This window comes from Prunus mume, linkage group LG3, assembly GCF_029339155.1.
Source record: "Prunus mume cultivar Tortuosa linkage group LG3, ASM2933915v1, whole genome shotgun sequence".
Taxonomy (NCBI): Eukaryota; Viridiplantae; Streptophyta; class Magnoliopsida; order Rosales; family Rosaceae; genus Prunus; species Prunus mume.
Window position 1 is genome coordinate 12,024,394 of NC_142700.1, and position 21,193 is coordinate 12,045,586.

Sequence of the window (21,193 nt, forward strand, 5' to 3'; positions counted from 1 at the left end):
AGTTGTATTGCGTGGGTTGGGGTTTAGCTGGTATGGCACTAATGCCATCTCCAACCCAATGGGCTAAAAGCTAAATTTTTTATTTTTAGCCCCAAACTCATCCTCAACCTATGTATTGTAGGGAGCTTTTACAATGAGGAGTTTAGAGTGAGGAGTTTATTTGAGGAGTTCAATCTCACCATCAAACCATTTAAAATGTTTAAGTTCATTGGTTTCTTCACATTTGTTGATGGAGAGATTAAACTCCTCAAATATACTTCTTACTATAAACTCCTTATTATAACCTTTTTCGTATATTGCAAGGGGCTAAGACCATCTCCAACCCTTGGGGTAGAAACTCAAATTTTGAGTTTAGTCTCCAAAAACCATCTCCAACCCATGTATTTTGGGGGGTGGAAATTTGAGAAATCTCAAATTGAACTGAATTCCACCCAAACTATTGCCTGACTGATAATGTTTGTGGGCCCAAAATCTACTTTTTCTTCTTTGTTTTTTACCTTGGAAGCCCACGTGAACAACAAAAAAGTTGGCCCCACGTGAGTTTTGCAACACGCTGGCCATTTGATTGAATCCCAACCGCTACTTTTTCAAAATTATGCAGTGCTCTATTTTTCTTTTTTATTTTTTAAATTTTTTAATATTCCAACAGCTATAATTTGTGTCAACCAAATTTTTTTGTTTTTCTCCCTTTGTTTTCCTTTCTCTTTTTGTTATATTTTTGCATTCTACTTTCATTCTTATATTTTTTTCATTATATTTTATACTTTACTCATTCTTAGCACATTAATTTGTGTCAATTAACAATAGAGCAACAACCACTTTTATACAAATTTTCATAATTTAAACACACAACATAATTTAAACACACTTACATAATTTAAACACATATGGTGTTGTACTTATTTTTATTTTCAAGTGAAAATCTATTATGTTTTGGAATTTTAATTTTTTTAGGTTAAAATGTTTAGAAAATTAAATCACGAATGTTGAAACAAAAATAATGTCAAGAAAAATTAATGATAAAAAAAATTTAGGAGTTAATCATTCTTAAACAATTTAATAAAGTTGCGGACTTAAATTATGAGTCTGCAAGGTTGGAGGAAAAAAAATTTTGAGTCTTGAAAATACATGAATAGTTATATTTTGGAGAGTGAAAATTTGAGTTTAGCTCCAATATGGTTGGATATGGTCTAAGTACCAATGGAATGGAGGGAAAAAGTTGGGCTGTATTCCGCCTGATGTTTTGCCTGGCAGTAAAGAGTGTAGCTCACGGAAAGAACAAAAGGCACCCCACGTGAGGAGAGATAATGTTGGACCTTTGAGTTATTTTTCAAACTTGAAGTGGGGCCCGTCACTTGTGTAATTCCAACCCACATGTTTTGTTTTTGACAGAGGGGATGTTCTGGCGTTTGAAATCCAACGGCAAGAATTTGCTTGCGTTCATTTTTTTTTTTAAATCTATACTTACCTCTCATCAAACGGCCATGGTTTGTTTTTTTCCCTGACTAAATCTAACTTTAAAACAAAATCCAACAATCCAAAATGAAATAAAACTGTCAAAATATTAATATTAATTAATCGAACCCAAATCTCATCCTAAAGTATATAAATATCCACTTATTTGTTCATAATTTGTGTGGTTTCCTTTTATATTTATGAATTAAAAATTTTTTTTTTCAAAATTTGAATTTTTTAAGATTAGAATGTTTAGAAAAATAAATCATGATGTTATAAACAAAATTCACATAAGAAAAAATAATTACCAAAAAAAAAATTTAAGGATTAATCATTCTTAAACAATATAACAAAGTTGCGAACTCAAATTTTGAGTCTGCATAGTTAGAGATCGAGGGCTCTAAATATGGGTCTCTAATATTGGAGATGTTCTTGATACACAGTTCTTATGTATTTCTTAAATAATGTTAACTGTTGCAGATTTTATTGTTCAAGAATCACATAGTTTGGCGATTTACTTGTCTATGCGTTTGAATAGTTTTTGTCCGAAATCTATATTTTGTTTCCTGAATTATTTTTTGTTCGGATCATATACCATAAACATATCTTGTGAATTTCTTTGCAAAACTGATTATATATAATAAGGCCATACGCCAATTCCTCCAAAACTGCTAATAAATTCACGTTTCATCGAAAAAGAAAGTACCCTATTCACAAATGTTGTAATCCATACATATATCATAAGACCTAGGACTTGAGTTCCAAAAGTTCAACTTGGCAAGTCTTTGAACCTCTTGGGAACTTCGAAAGTTCCTGCTGTAACCTCATCTCTTCTGCTACACCCAAATCATTGGTATAAAAAATTGTCACCTTAGTCAAAACCTCGCCGTGCTTCAGCAAATACTTTGCCACCTCCATCTCGTATGGCCGCCCGTAGAATCCCCGTATGCAAATAGTTTTGAGGCTGGACAACAAGCAAACAGGCACAGATTCTGGTGGGCGCCATTTATGTGCTACTAGATAACCCTCAGCATGTTTCCAACACCACTGTATGTTCTAGAGAATATTCAAAATTAATGAGTTAAATAACATGTTTCGAAATTGTATATTGGTACCGTTTTAACAAAAGGGTTATAATTTATAAATGTTACGTATACTTGCCTTTTTAAACACCAGATGTTCCAGCTTGGGGGACACGTCGAGCCACTTTGTCAATGACTTCCAAGCACAGCAAGTTTGAAAATGTAGCTTCAAGTGGTTCAAATTATGAAACTTAGGCAGACGATATCGATGTATAACGTCAGGACCCTTCAGGCAATGATCAAGTAAAAATAAGTCAATCAAGGACTTGAGCAATATCAAATATTTCTTCAGCATATATAAAAGAGAAGATGTTAATATTAGAGCCTACTTACCTCCGAAATTGGAGCTGAAAATGACAAATATGTAACCTTGTTAATTCCTGCTAAAAGCTTACTTAATTGATCAGCATAATGAAGCAATTGCCATAAGTAAATATCTCCGGGGTAACCCATTGCAGGCACTCGGAGAGCGATTTTCGCTTTGCTGAGGGATTCTGCATTCTTCCAAAATTTATCCTCCAGATTCCAACCATTAGGATGATTAGATTTTCTGTCCAGAATGACATACAAATTTATTTCTAGTCTTTTCAGTTTAGGCGCAAAGACATTGAATAGAAAAGCTGGTTTATGGTGAACAAATCCATCTATAATCAAATCTTCAAGTACAGGACAAGAAGAAAAGAGGTTCCGAGTTGAGTCATAAAAAGTACGGTAGAGTTTTGAGTCATAAAAAGGACGGTAGAGTGTGACATGCATGAACTTGAGACTAGGGAAACAATTTGAGGTTGGAGGCTTGGTAATAAGATTTGATTTAACCCTCAGTCTCAAAACCTCCAATGTGTCGCACATGAAAAGGCTTCTAGGCAACTCAAAACTACTCTGGCACGAATACGAGAGCAAGCAAAGATCAAGTTCCACAACTTTACGTGAAATAGCAGTGCAAATCCAAGCATCAATCCGGGAAAAATAATCCTCGATATTAGCACATTCGAGCCGCAATCTATGAATGTATGAGGAGCCGCCAAGGGCAAGTACTCGATCCACGAACCCTGCGCAACGATCTGAGACCATATTTGGTGACTGAACACAGAAGTCAAAGCTAGAAACAGAAGCCAACACATTTTTCCATCTGTGTGATAAAATGCCGGTCTTTGCAGCTTCCTTTGTGTAAAGGAAAGAAAGTATGTGGCAAAGAATTTCATCTGGCAATCCACTGATCCGATCTTCCATGCATGTCTTACAACCCATTTATGATGCGATTTATTTTCTCAACAAAATAATGGGGTTTGCTGGTTCATGTCCTCTTGGCTATATAGGTTGTGCTTTTCTGAATTTGTTTGTTATTTAAAAGCAAAATAATTCCTAAGAAATAACTTAAATTACTTGTTGTGTTAGTTCTATAATTCTTATTCAAGATGAAGTATATAGAAACACTAATTAAGTAAGAACATAACAAAGTGTTAGGGGGAAGATAAGAATGATTAGGGCAGTGTAGCATATTAATCGGAAGAAGAAATCTACAAGGGTGCATAATCCTCTGTTTGTCCTGTTTTATTTATGAGGTTGCCAAAGTTGAATCGGAGTTGGATTGTTTATTACTACTAATTTACGAATTTATACTCATTTATAAATAACATTTATCATAAATGGATTGGTAACCCAATATGATTAGACTTCCTTACAGAGAGATTTACCACAAATTTTGTTTTAGAGAGACTAGAGATATCATGATATAAAAAACCCATAATTATTTTATAATTAATTATGAAGTTACTGATGCGAAACTTTGTTTTTTGGTGTGTGTTTAACTCGGCCTCGACCTTGCTCGAAATGCCAGTAACAACTCGTATACTTTTTCTGTACCAATATCCTTTCTACATTACAGAAAAGAGGTCGTATCGATATTCAGGGTACGGATACCGTATACTTAACCAGATATTTGTGTCTGGTTTTCTCACTAGCAAATCACAAATTAGTCTCAGAGATTGAGGTATGCAATACAAATAAAGGGAACTAAAAAGAGAAAATAAGAAAAGTTAGAAACATAAGTACTCCAAATACATTCATGTTTTATCGACAAAGAAAGGATCCATTCACAACCTTGGAAATGGAAACCATATAATTAAAACCTAGAAGTTCTCAGTGCACACCTTCGGGAACATAATTTTGCACGTCTGTGAAACCCTTGGGAACTTCTGAACTTCATCCCATAACTTCTTCTCTTCTCTTAAATATGTAGCTCTAGTACAGAATATCATGTAATCCAAAACCTCACTGTGCTTCAACAAGTACTCTGCCACTTTCATCTCATCTGGCTGCCGACAGAATCTTTGCATTCGAACAGTCTTCAGGTGTGACAACAAACAAATAGGAACAGACTCAGGTGGAGTCCATTCATGTACTAATTCATCCTTGTTGTGCTGTATAAGACATTTGACGTGCTAAAGATTATTCAGAACAAACGAGTTAAATTAAAGTATGCTTGAAAAATTGTATTTATGGATAACATTTAGCGTAGGGTACATCCACATAAACTAACCTTATTGAAGGTAAGAGATTCCAGATTGGGCGATGCATTGAGAAAGTTTATCAATGATTGCCAAGAGCAGCAACTCTGGAAAAGTAGCACCAGGTGTTTTAAATTATTCAACATAGGTAGACGATAGCGATATACAATGCGGGGATCCTTCACAAATGACAAGTATTGATCAATCAAAGACTAGAAAAATCAAATATTTCCTCAGGGTAAAATAGCATTCCAATTGATAAATCGAAGCGTGTAAAAAGGCTGTGAGACACCAAGGGAACCAGTTAGAGCATACTTACTCCGAAAATAGGTGCTGAAACCCCCAGATATTCGACATTGCCAATTCCTGCAAAATGCCTGTGTAAAAGCTCAGCAGCATCAGATCCCGCATGCAGGCCCTCAAAATTATTCTTGGCTATCTTGAGGGATTTTGCATTCTTCGAAGAAAAGACTGCCAAAACATTGCCGTCGAAACTGAACTTTTCAAGATTTGGAGTATTGGCATTAATAAAAGTCTTGTAATCATAATATTCACCAATTATACAGAGGAACACATTCATACGCAGTCTCTTTAATTGTGGTGCAGAAATATTTACATTCAAAACAGAACCTCCATCAGGTTCTACCTCAATAGTCAAATCTTCAAGTACAGGGCAACAAGCAAAGAGCTTCCCCATTGAGTCAGCAGCATCAGGACACGCTACATTAACATGGAGGAACTTGAGACTTGGGAAACAATCGGAGTGAGGAGCAAAGGTATAATTGAGGGCAGCTTCAGCTTCAAAACCACTAATGTTTTACACATGTAAAGGCTTCTTGGCAACTCAAAAGGCTCGGATGAAAATGAGTCCCGAGCAAGATCAACATCAAGTTCAACAACATTATGGGTAATGGCAGTGCAAATCCAATCATCCAACCATGGAAGTTCTGCCATGTACTTAGTATGCAGACGAAATCTATGAATGCTCGAGTTGCCCCGTGAGTAAAGTACATGATCCACCAACCCTGCAAAACGCTCTTGATCAAATTCTTCTAAATTGTCACATAGGTCGATATTGGGAACAGAAGCCCACACATGGTTCCATCTATGTGATAAAATGGTGGTCCTAACAGCCTGGACTGTTGGAAGGAAGGAAAGAATGTGGCAAAGAATATCATCTGGTAATCCACTGATTCTATCTTCAGTGCATGCTGGACTTTGAAATTTTGAATTCGAACGCATTTTCGATTTCTCACGTTTTCTGTAAAAATTCAAAAACCAATTTAGCTTCTAAGGGAGTTTTCTATGGATACCCATTAAACTGGTGAAAATCAAAAGTTGAATTCCAAGAAATCCCCAAATAACATTTTCACGAAATTCCTTTGATGTGCCAGTTTCCACATTGAAAAAAACACAGATAATATATATAACGATAATCAGAAGTTTTTTTCTGGGTTTTTCATGGCATGCAGACAGAGAATGACACACAAGAATAACGACATGACAAACGAAATAATACTTCAGAAAATGAAAAATACCTCATATGAGTGAGGACTCGTGGAGCTTAGCGTACTGGTTCTGTTTGGTTGCTGAGAAACCACGGGAAGATGAAGGAAGATGAGAAAGCGGCCAGTTCTACACCTTCTCTTCGGAATGTGAGATTTGGGGCCAACGCTTGCGAGGGATTTTAATTTTTAGGATCTCAGAAAGCCCATTTTGTTGAAATTTGGGCTTAAATTTGTGTTTTGAGGTCTACAATTGAAAGACCTTGCTCATGTATCCTGGCCCAAATTCATTAGCTGCCTAATCTTTCAGCCCAGGCAAGTTCCGTTTGTTTCGGTAACCATAGAAAAAGAATTTTATCTTGATATTAAAATTTTTTTTTTTTTAAAAAAGCTAAATTTAAACCGACTAATTTCATGAGAAAACTCTATTGGGGGGAAAGTATGAAAAATGGAAAACATATAAAAAGGTTTTTGAATACAAGCGATAATCTAAATTATAAGAAGAAGGAGAGGGTTTCTCACACACACACTTACCAATAAAGATGTCATTAGTCTGTAAGTGAATGTCTTTTTCCACGCTCTATTGACATACAAATTTTAAAAAGTAAAAGAAAAAAGGGTTTGATATGAGGGTATTGCTTGTATTGTAGGTTTGACTTTGTTCGTACCAACAACGAGAATTGACAAATAGCACTTGAGCAATGACTAATTTGTTTTTATTTAGTTTCCTTGGTTTATGTGCCATAAACCATAATCTAATTCCTCCAAAGTGAAAGGAGCTGAAAAAAAGAATACAAGAAGAGTTGAAAGCAAATATACAGCAAATAAATACATGTTCTTATCAACATAGAAATGATCCACTCGATACTCCCAAACAGGGTTCACATGAAACCTCATTTGAGTTTGGGAAATACAATTTGACAAGTCTTTGAAGCCCTTGGAAACATTGAAATTGTCTGCAACAACTTTACCTCTTCTCTCAGACCTAGCACAGGGAACTTCATCTCTTTTTCTTCACAGAAATACTCAAGGGTACAAATTGTGATGGTGTTCAAAACTGCACCGTACTTCAACAAGTACTCCACCACTTCCATCTCATCCGGCAGCCCTTGGAATCCCCGTATGCGAATAGTTTTGAGGTGTGACAACAAACAAGCAGGCACAAAATCTGGGGGACTCCATTCATGTACCGACTCATCCACGAAATGGCACACATAACAGTGGATGCTCTAAAGATGGTTTAAAATATAAATGAGTTGAATGAACATCTTAAAAGATTGAATATCAGTACAGTCTAACGTATACTTACATTCTCAAAGACTAGATGTTCCAATTTGGGAGATATCTGCAGAAAATTTGTGACCGATCGCAGCGAGCAGCAATTTTGAAGAAGTAACTCCAAGTGGTTCAAATTGTTAAATGTAGGGAGATGATATTGATACACACTGCAGGGACCCTTCACAAATGATAAAGTTATCAGTCATAAACTCCAGCACATAAAAAAGTTATCAGTCACTAAGGGAACAAGTTAGAGCATCCTTACCCCAAAAACTGGAGCTGAAAGTGACAGAAATTTAACATTGCGAATTTCGGCAAAGAGCCACTGTATGCGATCGGCAGAATCACGGACAGTGCCAAACTTCTCCCCAGAATGCAGGTTTACCAAATCAATCTTGGCTCTGCTTAGGGAATGTGCATTCTTCAGGGAATAGTTTGCCAAAATATTCTCCTGCAGATTAAACTCTTCTAGACTTGGAACATTAGCATTAATAAAAACTTTTCGATCATAATTTCCATGAAATGGAACGATATACCAACTTATTCTTAATCTTTTTAGTTTCGGTGCAGAGACTTCAAAGTTCAGCACTGAATCATATCCAGGTTCTCCCTCTATAACCAAATCTTCAAGAGCAGGACAACATGAAAAGAGCTTCTCCATTGAGTCAGCATCAGGAAGCACGACATCAACATGGAGGAACTTGAGACTTGGGAAACAATCTGAGGCAGGTGCAAGGGCTATAAAATTTGATTGCAGCCTCAGCTTCAAAACCACCAGTGTTTTGCACATGAAAAGGCTTCTAGGGAACACGAAAGGCTGCGGTGGATTCGAGTACTCGTAAAGCTCAAGGTCCAGTTCGACAACATTACGCATAATGGCAGTGCGAATCCAAGCATCAATACGAGAAAAATCCTTCATTTCCAGACACAAAAGGCGGAATCTATGAATGTTGGAGGAGCCACGAAAGAAAAGTACCCGATCCACAAAACCGGAGAAGCCATCTGGATCAGATTTTTTCAAACGTCTTTCTAATGGGTAATATTCTCTGTCACGCAAGTACAGATTTGGAACAGAAGTCCACTGATTCTTCCACCTGTGTGATAAAACGCTGGTCCTCACCGCCTCTCTTGTCAAAAGGAAGGAGAGAATATGGGAAATGATTGCATCTGGCAATCCACTGATCCTATCTTCATGGCATGCTTCACGAGACTTTGAATTCGAACCCATTTTCGATCATGTGATACGTTTCCTGAAAACCCAAAAAAATATAAATCAATCTGCCACTCTGAATTTGAACCCAAACACACAAACAACCACTTTAACCATTGCATGTGTGTTTGCAACAAGCCTAATATAATATAATGGGGTTCATGTTTTCTTTGCCATACCAGAAAACAGTTCCTGATAAAGTTTCCTTAAAAGAGACAAGATTTGAAATAAAAGTCAACAGAGTTTCTGGGGAAAATCTCCTTAGAAAGGATTTCAAACAAAATCCCACAAGATAAAAAATTCAGGAGAGCTCTTTCCCTCAATTTCTGTGTTGTTTCACAACAGAAAAATAGTAAGATTTATGAAAACAGAGGATATACAAATCAGAAAAACAAGAACACAGAGGATATACAGACAATTCCAATACAAGAAAACAGAGGACATATTTCAGAAAAGGGAAAGAGAACCTGATGATGAGATTCTCCATTGGTTTACTCTGTTTTCTCTGTTTGGTTGCTGAGAAACGAGGAAAAGAAAAGAAGATGAGAGACTGGGTCACTTCACTTTCACCGTTCAACCACGTTTATCTCCAGGAAGACTGGAAATGGTGGTAAACTAGAGTCTGAGTGAGACCGTGACAGCTGACCAAACACGACCCAAAGCTGAACGTACTAAATGACAAAACAACAAGGTTTTACAGTTTTCTTTCTTTCTCTCACACCCTTTTCTCTGGCCCTATCTCTTTTATTCTTCCTTGTTTTTTTGTAAAATTTTTTTTGTGCTTTGGACAAAATGATTAGTTTTCTCGATGAGTACAATAATTAGGTAATGACGTGACCCATTACGATACAAATACATGTCATTGTAAATTAGGCTTACTTTTTCATCACTCCCTTGGCGTCTTGTGTAGTTAGATTAATACTTCGTGTCACGCTTTATTTTACAGTCTGTCGAATATAGTTAAGTTGGACAAAATATCGGTCAAAACAGCTGATGTGACAAAAAGAACCCCTCTTTGCTCAAATCAGATTTAAAAAATTATATTAAAAATTTGCTAATTTAACTCAAAAATTTTAAAAACACAACTTGTCAGTGATGAGCCGCAAGTGTGAGGTTCCAAGTGGTTCAAATTATTTATAAATGTAGGCAGAGAAATTGACGCACACCGTAGGTCCGTAGGTACAAAACATGACACAAGTGTAGCTTAATCATGGACTGGAGCAAATTAAATATTCCTTGGCATGATATAGAATTTCCATCGATTCCCAGGTAGGGTAAATGCATTCGTTGGAACTTGGATTCATGGTATAGTGGCGCTTTCTAAATCTTTAAGATGTCACGGAGAAAGATTTCTCCAGGAAAGTCCACATCAAACAGAATCCCTAAGGCCTTATTTGATGATTATTTTATTTTTTATGCTATAATATAGACGAAAAAGAGGAAGAATGAGAGTGAAGATGAGATTGAGAGAGTAAGATGGGTAGGGATGAGTAGTAAAAGTGAAAACAAAATTTTAAAATTGAAATCCATTTGAAATTGTTTTCACTTTTGTTACTCATCCCGCCCATCTTCCCCTCTCATCCTCTCTCTCAGTCTCATCCTCACTTCCATTTTCCCTCTCATTTTCCTCCATACTTTATAACACAAAAAATAAAAACTAAAAACTAAAAACTAAAATTGAAATGGTTATCAAACGGCCTAATATTCTCAAGAAATGATTTATTTGTGTCACAGCAGAAAACTAATTAAATGATAAGATATTATGTTATGTATGCTTTCCATACATGTTTGCATGATTCATTCCTCCAAATTGAAAGAAGCTAAAAGCAGAAGATATTTAAAACACAAGTGCACTTCCATCAACAGAGAAGGGATCCCTTCACAACTTCGAAAATGGAATCCACACAAAAACCTAGATACCGCTATTTTGGAAATTCAATTTGACAAGTCTCTGAAGCCCTGGGGAACATTGAAATCTCCTGGCATAACTCCATCTCGTCTTCTACAGCGAAATCACGAGTATAAATTATCACGTTATTCAAGACCTCACCGTGCTTCAACAAGTACTTTACCACTTCCATCTCATCCGGCCGTCCCTTGAATGGTATGCAAATGGTCTCGAGGTGTGACGACAAGCAAATCGGTACCCACATTGGCGGACACCATACATGGGGTAAATGGAGTACGAAGTCATCCCTGTAGTAAGCAATAACTGTCCGCGATTGGTAAAGATTATTTAAAATAAACTAGTCAAACTAAAGGGAGTTTCACTAAAACACACAAAATGGGGGCTGAAATTATAAAAAAACCCAACACCCAAAACAAACCTCTCAAATTTGCATATTGGTACCAACACCATTTAGCTTAAGGTATATATACATCAACCTACACTTACAATTTGAAAGACAAGATGTTTCAGGTGGGGGGATTTCTTGAGCAACTTTGTCAGTAATCTCCAAGAGCAGCATCTATGAAGAAATAGCTCCAAGTGTATTAAATTAGCAAATGTAGGCAGATGATATTGACGCATTCAGCGTGAATCCTGCACATAGGATAAAGTGTACAGATCAATCAATGACTAGAGCAACATCAAATTTGCTCAGCATAAGTTCGTTACTGTACCGCGGTCTCACTCCGACTATCCTAGACCTCTGTTTATCCCAAATCGATATAAATTCATAGTTAGGTTAGCCAGCCCGGTAACCCCGACAAGTGGGAGGGTCTACACTTTCCCTATCATACGATTCTGCCAGACAATTCTATTTCATTCATTCTCCACTCAAAACCGTCTATAGAGAGTTAAAAAAAAAAATCCAATAACAATGCAGATTTTATATGGAGAGTAAAAATTTTAAAACACAATGCAAGTTATTATTATTATTTATTATGAAGAGCGATCCATTTACAAGTTTGAAAATGGAGTTTATATAAAGCCTAGGACTTGATTTTCATAACTTCAATTTGACAAGTCCTTGAACCCTTTGGGAACATTGACAGTTTCTGCCTTAGCTTCATCTCTTCTTCTGAATGAAAGTAAGAAGGACAAATTTTCACCGTATTCAATACTTCACCGTGCTTCAATAAGTACTTCACCACTTCTATCTCATCTGGCCACGCATGGAATCCCTGTATGCAAATTTTCTTGAGGCTTGACAACAAACAGATAGGCACAAAATCTGGCTGACTCCATTGACCTACTGCAAACTCACTCTCACGGTTTCCAGTTTTGCAGAGTAGCTGATGTGCTAAAATTCATTAAAATGTAAATGAGTTAGACTGAACTCTATGAATCATTGAACATTGCACAGTGGTACTGTTTAGCATAAGCGTAAATCCTTGTGTTACTTACAACTGTGTAGACAAGATATTCCCTAAACCTTAAACTTACAATTGCGAAGACAAGATATTCCAGATTGGGCGATATATTTAGCAACTTTGTCAAAAACTGCCACGAGAAGCAGGGTTCAAGATGTAGCTCCAAGCAGTTCAAAATATTAAATGTAGGTAGATGATATCGATCTCAAGTGAAACGATCCAACACAAACGATAAAGTATACACGTCAGCGAAATGCTCCAGAAAAATTATATATGTCCTCACCATAATATAGCATTTCCAATATATAGAAGAAGTACGTGAAAATGCTATTAGACACTAATGGAACAAGTTAGAGCATACTTACCCCATGAACTGGAGATAAAAGTGATAAATATGTAACATTGTGAATTCCTGCAAAAAGCCTGTGCATACGATCACAGAGTCACGGGCAAAGTCAGGGTCCTCTAATGTATACAGGCGCCCCAAATCAATCATGGCTTTGCTTAGGGATTTTGCATTGTTCAAAGAATAGCTCGCCAAGAAATTATCCTGGAGATTGAACTATTCAAGATTCGGAGCATCAGCATTAATGTAAATTCTTTTGCACTTGTATTCTAACATTTTGTAATCACCTTCATCCCAACGGACTAGATCCATGGACAAACGCATTCGAAGTCTTTTTAGTTTAGGTGCAGAGACATTAATATTCACAACTGAATCATCTTTAAGGTGTCCCTCTATAATCAAATCTTCGAGTACGGGGCAGCAAGTAGGAGTTTCTCCAATGAGCGACCACCAGGATACTGGAGTGTAACATGGAGGAACTTAAGACTTGGGAAACAATCGGAGGGAGGATTGATGATAATATCTTTATGATTCAGAGTCAGCTTCAAAACCTCCAATGTGTTGCACATCAAAAGGCTTCTAGGCAAGTCATAACCCTCGTATCTGTGTGACTTTGAGTCCACATCCACATCGAGGTCAAATTCAAATTCGACAACATTACGCCTAACAGCAGTGTAAATCCAGGGATCAATACGACAAAAATCCTCCTCGATTACAGAACAACGAAGCTGGAAGGTATGAATGTTTGACGAGCCACGAAAGAAAAGTACACAGTCCACAAACTGCGCAAAAGGTTCAAATGCTGCCTGTGAACCAAGAGTTAAGTTTATCTTGGGAACAGAAGTCCACACATCGAACCATCTATGTGACAAAACGCTGGTCTTCACAGCATCTTCTGTTGTAAGGAAAGAAAGAATGTGGCTAAGAATTGCATCTGGCAATCCACTGATCCTATCTCCTATGCATGGTTTACAACACCTTGAGTTCGATCCCATTTACGATTCGATATCATACACTCTCTGTTAAAAAAAACCAACAAAACACCATTTTCTAAGAGAGTTTCCTATTGAGACCCCCCCAAAAAAAAAAAAAAATCCCTTAAACAGTTTCACATGAAAATTTGTTCTCCATAAAAATCTATCCAACTTCTGTGAAAATTCTCCTAACAAATGATTCATAAGAGAATATTTTCAGTAAACATCTATACCAACTAAGGACTAGACTTGTTGTTCGTGTCAAATCAATCCTAAAGTGACAAAATAAATAAATAATTAACAAACAATCCGCTGAAGTTGAATTTTTCTCTATAAGGTTTGGCACTAAGTATGTTTTCTTTTTGTGATTTTGGGTTTACTTGGTATCCAAACAGAGCATTATACAAAATATTGATATTTCAGAAGAAAAAGAAAAGGGAAAAATACCTGATATAGTTTCTGCATTGGTTTGTTGGAGCCAATTCTAGCTTCAGGGTACCGCTTTACTCTGTCTGGTTGCTGAGAAACAACAGGAAAAGAGAGGAAAATTGAGACCCTCGGTCACTTCTTCAACATTCTCTCTGCTGGAAATGGTGGAGAGCACTGACGGGTGACACACCGCGAGACTTGGGAGCTTCTTACCGAAGCTGAAAATGTACCATAAATAAAAAGGTGGGCTGGGCTAAATTTTGGGATGCGTTACACGATTTTTTTGTTGTCTTCGCTTGGCTTGGATTGCTGAGATGGGATTTTTAGGTGGGCTTTCGGTTTTGGGACTGGATTTCTTTTTTCTGTTGCGATTATAGGACCCAATGACTAATATTTTGCGCAATAATGACCACACACACACAAAAAACAAAAAAAAAAAAACAATTCCCTTCTTTTTTTTATTTTTTGAAATGAAATTACTACAATGAACAAAACTTTAATACAAATTTTTTTTTTTAATGAAAACAATAAGAAAACCTAAAGAAGAAAAAAAAAATAGGACCAAGAAGAGGACCAAAAAAGAGAGAGTAAGGAAATCACAACTAAGAAACCAAAAACAAGAAAGATGTATATATACGCGCTCATCTTTAAGAGTTAATGCAGCACAAACGAAAGAAGGTGTGGCTAGCTCCTCCTCTGTTTTTTTTTTTTTTTTTCTGAGCTTTCGGCTTTGAGGAAATGAAATGTAATTTTTAGTACCAAAAAATTTCAATAAAAATGTAATTTTAAAGCACTTCCACCCGTGCAGGCCAGTATTGGTAGAAGGTCCCCCAGCTCACAAAAACAAAGTTCATAGGTGAAGGCCAGCCCAGGCAAGAAGTGGGCTCCATTAGCCTGGACAAGTCCAAAGACAAGACTGTCTGCTGCTGAAAGTTGACCTAATGATGACATTACAACCAATTTAAATAACAAAAAAAGGAAAAAAAATCAAAAATTTCAGAAAGTTTTTTTAATAAATACCTAGTCATATTCTTCACTTCCTACACCAAAACTCTATACAAATTCTTCTCCTCATATATCATGTGAATAGTGGTTGTCATTGGGTTGCCATAATAATAGGTGGAAAATCAACAAAAAAAATTGCAATGACAGACACTATTCATGTGAATGGTAACAACCCTTACCTCCTCTTTCATTTTGCCATGACAAATGGGTGGAAATGCACTTAAAAGTTAATTTTGGTATTTCTGTAAATGTGACTTTCAAAATTTTAAAATTTGAGCGTAAGTGTCCTGAGATCATTTTTGGGCTAGTAAAATGGGATGGGCTAGCTTGGGCTGAGCTATATAAACTTAGACCAACCATGGCATGAGTGTCAAATATATTGCTCTTAAAATATAATCCTACGAGTTTCCATAATCATATCCCTCCAAAGTTAAAAGAATCTAAAAGGAGAAGATGAGCAAAGGTAACAACACAAGTTTATTATACATGTTATATCATAACACAAGTTTGAGTGTCTTCGATACATCATGTTGACATTATATCATATACATTTTATAATTCATCGCCATCAAAAGAGAAACAAAATGAAACATAACTAATATATATTCCGTAACTTAAAAAGTAGTGATCTAAATCCCCAAGAGTTTTTTTCTTTCCCTTTTGGTAAGCAAGGTGAGCTATATAACTAGCTCAAACACTAGTAATATACTAATTATGGCCAACTCCCGGGCTCGGGTTTGCCTCCTTCAGAATCCGATCATGATCAGCGGTAACAGAATGAAGTTGATGAAGAGTCATGGCCAACTGCTTTTCAACATTAATTTTACTTGGCACCGCATGGTGATGTTCATGCTCACCCAGATGATCAGAAAGCTCGTGACCCTTTGCATTGTTTTCAACTGTCAGTAGCCTTCTGGCTTCAAAAGAGGGGATACAGAAGGCTAGAGCAAAGAGGAGGACAAGAAATAACGTTACACATAAACGAGCCATAATGCATAACAAATGTGACCATGTCATCAAGCTATTAGCATGTATATATACACAAGTGCTGAGAGATAGAGACGTGGGCTCAAGCAAAATTGATCACGAACATGTTTGGAAGTGATCAAAAGATGGAATGTTTTGGGACATATCCATTTACGAAAAATGCAGATAGTGGATATGTATCCTTTTGAGTTAGGTGCACTTGAACTATAGGCCAGAGTCACCCCGGCCTCCATTATTGGTATTATATCGTTCTGTGAGTATATATTCCACTCAAATATTATCCATGGCTCCAAGTCTTCAGCTGCCTAGAAAGTTAGAAAAGCTTGAAGAAAGCTAGCATCATGACTTTCCATTCGTTGGTTCCTGCACTGCAACAATGCATGAGATTAAGACGTCCTTCTTTTTTGGGATGCATACACATCGTCAGTACTATGTGAAAAGGTATAAAGTTGTTGAAAATTATTGGATCCAGTGAAAAAGAGATCGTCTTAGTTCAATGGATCAACTTACTGTTTTCATGTCAACACATGTTGTTTCCGTGCAAGTATAAATACACAGAATAATAGGGTTATTGATGGTGATTGTCACTTTGGAAAATGCAAACTGGTATCCATTAATATAAGTATAGAGTGGCAAAGACTCACTAGTGTAATGGTTTGGAGCAATTGCTCATTCAGAAAAGCTTATGGGTTCGAGTCCTAGCATTCATATAGTGTGTGTGAATTTAGTATATTATCGCCCCTCTCAATAAGAAAGGTCCTAAAAAAAATATAAGTACAAAATGATGTTATTTGTACCACATTTACTTACACTGTTGACAACCTCTCTAATACTTCTGAGTCCCACATACACAAACCTCTGCCGCCCCCAACTATCTTTCCTTAAGGCCCTCTGTTCATAATCAGCAGCGAATGCTTGTGCATTGTTGACACGTGACATGAAGCTTTTTGCTGCCCTAAATTTCCTTCCCCTTTCAGTAGTTGATTGGTTCCTAGTAATGCTAGAGGACCATTATTGTCAATGCCTGACATGAAGATGCACCATTGTAGTCCCCAATTTTGCTCACCATGCAAGGCAATTGGTTTAGCTTCTAATGGTACTTGTGGAACAAATTTTTGTGAAATCAATACTTCGCATGAGAAATTGTTGTAATTGATCATCAGTTTCTAATTGTTGTCCTGGTGGTACGTGACATGATGATCAACATTGCCTGTTAGGAGGCATTGCCGCTTCTCTTGCGTCTCAAGCAACATCGCTTGCTTTCTATCCAAACCCTGAAAGTTATTATCTCCATTATCATCACAGACATCCATATTGTCTCCAAGCATGATCTCCTTCTCTTTCCTATCTCCACGTACGTTTTCTTTTCTTTTTGGATTCCTCAATTTTTCCAAGTATATACACAGACCAATTTTTTTTCCTTGACATGATATACACACAGACCAATTCAAGCATGATCTACTTCAACTTCTTTGTACTTACTTATACTGACATGATAGATTGCTTTCTTGAAAAAAGATTATGTTTTACAAGCCTGAAACATATGAGTAGGATCAAATAATATTAATAAAGCTTTTGCACAGGCTATATACTACATATATAACAAAATAAATCTTTAAACTTTAATTGACCACATTAGTGTAGTTACTTGTAACTAGTTAATTTAAACTAAAAATTACTTGATAGATTTCTAATTAATAAAAATTACTAATATAAGTAAACTGAAATTAATAATTATATCTACCAAAAAAAAAAATCATATTAATTATATATTATTGAAAAATATAATTTCTTTCTCACACTTATTAACATGTTCAGCAAACTCAACCTCTTTTCTTCCTAACACCAGGCAATGCAATGGGTGTGAGTAGATAAGTATCGTATATTTATTACATCATCACAATTCCATCCCAATGAAAGCCTCCAACTCTTAACTCACAATATATAGATTTCAATAAATTTTTTTGTTGAATCAAACAGCTTTATGGGTTTTCGTTGCCGATTCTTCTGAACAATTTCTTCACACATTTTTGGTACCTGGGAGAGTGTTCTTGTTCTTGTGAGTATAAGAGAGTCTTGTGAATCCAATATCGATCAAAGCATGGCAGCAACAAAAAGCTCATATGGTTTTTTGTTGCTTGCTTCTGCTATCTTGTTGCTTCACTTTTCTTCTGCTGTGGAGGTCACTTATTGTTTTGCTTCTAATTTCAGTGATTTCAAACTGTGCGAATATAATTAGCTGAATATATTTTTTGTTGATAGATTGAAAATGAGAACGGGAATGTTATTTAGTCAGGACGAAGGGAAGGCACATTTACAATGGGTGTGCTTGGTTGGCTCAATATTTCAAGATATATTTTTTTTTGGTTTTTCACGATTGATGTGCCTTGATTGTGGAGAAACATCAATCTTCAGCCAACCCAGCACACTATTGTAAATATTTCTTTCCTTCATCCCATAGTATAACATTCCCATATTCAATTTCAATCTATCAAAAAGAAAAACAAAATTCAGGTATGCTATGCAGCCACACAGGAACACCTGTGCAAGAAAGGGTTGAAAATATGTGGATATATATATATATATATATGTGGAATTATAGAATAATCAAACATATATATAATTCCACTCTGCACAAACATATGGGCCAATTCCAAGAACAGCATAGAGCCCTTGCTCTTGGATGGTCTTAATGAATTTCACTAGGTCCAGATTTTGTGAGAAATCATACTACACAATAAGACATAGAGGTTCATGTGCATTCTAGAAGACATAATTTAACTCAATGATCTGTGGTTCTTTACATTATAAAGGAGAGAATCATTATAAATATAATTTTTTTTTTTTTATCACAGGTTTAAGGATTGGAGCATGCAAGATCCACGTATAGGACTGCTGAGGATCTTGCACTTTTCTCCAATATGGTTGAACTTTCCAAAACTATTATATGGTAATTAAGCACTTTAATTGGTTTAATTGGTATCTAAGAACATTAACTGTGTTTACTCCATATGCTTGTAGTACCAGGGAGGCACCAATTTCGGTCGTGTAGCTGGAGGTCCTTACATCACCACATCATATGATTATGATGCACCATTGGATGAATATGGTAATTAAAGATGTTCAAATTGAAGTAATTAGCTTCTGTTTTTGTATTCAGTTTTGTATTTGTTTTTCCAATTGATCCTCTTTAATAATAATGCCAATAGGTAATTTGAATCAACCCAAGTGGGGACATCTTCAAAAGCTTCATGTTCTGATTAGATCAGTGGAGAGGACACTGACTTATGGCTCTGTAAGAAAAACTGATCATGGAAACATGGTGGAGGTGAGACTTAATGTCTATTGAATTTATAGAAGAAAAAGAGATATACGATTACTACCTGTGAGACAAACTTATATTCCATACACTAAAACATATTCTCTTCTTTTCAATGTTGCAGGCATCAGAACATAATTTTAATGGAACTAGAGTCTGTTTCTTTGGTAATGCAAATGAAACAAAAAATGCCATTATTAACTTTGCCAATAGAAGGTATAGGGTTCCTGCTTGGTCTGTCAGTATTCTTCCAGATTGCAACACTGAAGCCTACAACACTGCAAAGGTAAACGTGATGTACTTTACATAACAGTTTTGCTAGACTTTACAGAGATAATTTTTTGAATTTTATGCGGGCTAATACCCCGAATATCAGTAATGGAGAAGGTGCAAAATGAAGCTGATGATGGTGAGGAGCCTTACTCATTAAAGTGGGGTTGGAAGCCTGAGCACTTTACTCATCGGTTCTGCATAGCAATCTGACTGCTAATGAGCTTCTTTATCAGAAAAGAAAAATAAAAATCGTATAGCCGCACGGCTATACTATTTTATATATATTATAAAATATATTCCTTGCTTCGGTGATGACCCGATTCTTACATCATTTGGCCTTTCATGAGATGAAGTTGGTTCTATATGAGGAAAAATAAGATTGTTTCATAAAAATATTGTAATTATGTTTTATTTATTATTTATTTATTGAATAATTAGTATTAAATATTTTAATTAACTTCATAAATTATATTACTTGATAAATAGTAATTTATTTAATAAAATATTTAGAGTTAATTTCAGTTTACTTGTGGTATATTACAAGGTAAAGCTTTCTTTTCTGATGGTGTTTTTTACCATGTTCTATCGCCTCAATTAAAAGGTAGCTTAGTTGCTGACTGTTTATGAAAAAAATTGTGCTGGTCTGGATCACAATGCAACTGATCCCATTTGGGGTAACAAAGGGATTACGCTACGAGTGAATACCAGTGGCCACATACCTCACGCTTTTGTTAATGGAAAACACATAGGTAACCTTGATTTCAATTTGTTACTATCAGTTCCCTTTTTATGTTTCTTTCATCTAATTCTCTCGTATCAAATTTCAAGGACTAAAGCTGCTCAAAATGGACAGTTCAACTTTACCTTTGAGAGCAAGTTAGGTAGTTATTAGTGTATATAATATCTTTTTTTTTTTTTTTATCTGTTTGAGTTAGATATAGTTCATCTCTAGGTGGGCTTTATGCTTAGAATTAAATCTTGGTTATAAATATCAACTTTGGAATCAGTTAATTCCTCCCTTAAATTAATATATCTTGGTTTCAACTTGTTGTGATGTTTATCTATGCATGTGTTGGGTCTAAACTTGATCCAAATGTGTTGGCTCAAATACACCTAGTTTTCTTCAGTTTTCTTCTTTTGTTTGCAAAACTCTAAGAGATCAATGTGACCCTCCTAGAGAGATGCCAAATGCAAACCAACTGCACACTAGACAAAAACCAAGTCTCTGCAACTCCAAACCAAAAGTTAGGCAGAGTTGAGCAGCAGGCAGCAGGAGTCCAAGCTGCTGCAAAACCGAATAAAAAACCAGCTTAACTAGAACCAGCAAATCCATTATGGTCATCTAAGCATGACCTGCAAATTCAAAATAATAGACCAACTGCACCAGCAACCTAGAAACCAATATGCTATTGAAGGCAAAGCCATTGCTAAAAAACCAAACAAAAGAGTGGACTAATTAACCATGCATTACCAGTAAACCAAAACCCAGCAGGGAGTGAATCGTCAAG

The 21,193-nt window shown here is 36.0% G+C and overlaps 4 protein-coding genes and 1 pseudogene across 9 annotated transcripts; 1 reads left to right on the plus strand and 4 right to left on the minus strand.

Moving 5' to 3' along the window:
• Nucleotides 1–2,069: 2,069 nt before the first annotated feature.
• On the minus strand, nt 2,070–3,823 carry LOC107880676 (FBD-associated F-box protein At4g10400-like). Its single transcript, XM_016792742.2, has 3 exons — nt 2,871–3,823; nt 2,617–2,763; nt 2,070–2,511 (listed from the first exon to the last, which is right to left on the minus strand). Exons 1-3 carry the CDS (start codon nt 3,783–3,785, stop codon nt 2,203–2,205), a joined length of 1,371 nt encoding a protein of 456 aa, XP_016648228.2. The 5' UTR covers nt 3,786–3,823; the 3' UTR covers nt 2,070–2,202.
• A 728-nt stretch (nt 3,824–4,551) lies between these two features.
• LOC103325975 (F-box protein At4g22280) lies at nt 4,552–6,736 on the minus strand. The gene is given in 5 exon segments (XM_089047902.1): nt 4,552–4,957; nt 5,077–5,151; nt 5,364–5,830; nt 5,833–6,305; nt 6,583–6,736. Coding segments are annotated over 5 exon segments (1,311 nt in total). The 5' UTR covers nt 6,588–6,736; the 3' UTR covers nt 4,552–4,666.
• A 507-nt stretch (nt 6,737–7,243) lies between these two features.
• On the minus strand, nt 7,244–9,684 carry LOC103325976 (F-box/LRR-repeat protein At4g14103-like). Of its 2 annotated transcripts, none has more exons than XM_016793297.2 (4): nt 9,533–9,684; nt 8,093–9,077; nt 7,859–8,005; nt 7,244–7,778 (listed from the first exon to the last, which is right to left on the minus strand). In XM_016793297.2, the coding sequence occupies exons 2-4, from the start codon at nt 9,053–9,055 to the stop codon at nt 7,443–7,445; spliced, it is 1,446 nt and encodes a 481-aa protein (XP_016648783.1). In that variant the 5' UTR covers nt 9,056–9,077; nt 9,533–9,684; the 3' UTR covers nt 7,244–7,442. The 2 variants fall into 2 exon arrangements, with proteins under 2 accessions (XP_016648783.1, XP_008226397.1); XM_008228175.3 differs by having other exon boundaries at nt 9,505–9,665.
• A 1,057-nt stretch (nt 9,685–10,741) lies between these two features.
• LOC103325979 (F-box/LRR-repeat protein At1g55660-like) lies at nt 10,742–14,332 on the minus strand (annotated as a pseudogene). The gene is made up of 6 exons (XR_016125321.1): nt 14,120–14,332; nt 12,718–13,717; nt 12,324–12,482; nt 12,092–12,274; nt 11,433–11,505; nt 10,742–11,249 (listed from the first exon to the last, which is right to left on the minus strand). The product of XR_016125321.1 is annotated as an F-box/LRR-repeat protein At1g55660-like (transcript).
• Nucleotides 14,333–18,002: 3,670 nt separating this feature from the next.
• On the plus strand, nt 18,003–20,733 carry LOC148918747 (beta-galactosidase-like). Of its 4 annotated transcripts, none has more exons than XM_089048576.1 (6): nt 18,014–18,275; nt 18,949–19,017; nt 19,115–19,202; nt 19,303–19,421; nt 19,537–19,698; nt 19,789–20,733. In XM_089048576.1, the coding sequence occupies exons 2-6, from the start codon at nt 19,015–19,017 to the stop codon at nt 19,789–19,791; spliced, it is 375 nt and encodes a 124-aa protein (XP_088904702.1). In that variant the 5' UTR covers nt 18,014–18,275; nt 18,949–19,014; the 3' UTR covers nt 19,792–20,733. The 4 variants fall into 4 exon arrangements, 3 of the variants coding, with proteins under 3 accessions (XP_088904701.1, XP_088904702.1, XP_088904700.1); XR_016125270.1 differs by having other exon boundaries at nt 18,015–18,275; nt 19,537–20,434; nt 20,514–20,733; XM_089048575.1 differs by having other exon boundaries at nt 18,003–18,152; nt 19,537–20,733.
• Nucleotides 20,734–21,193: the final 460 nt, after the last annotated feature.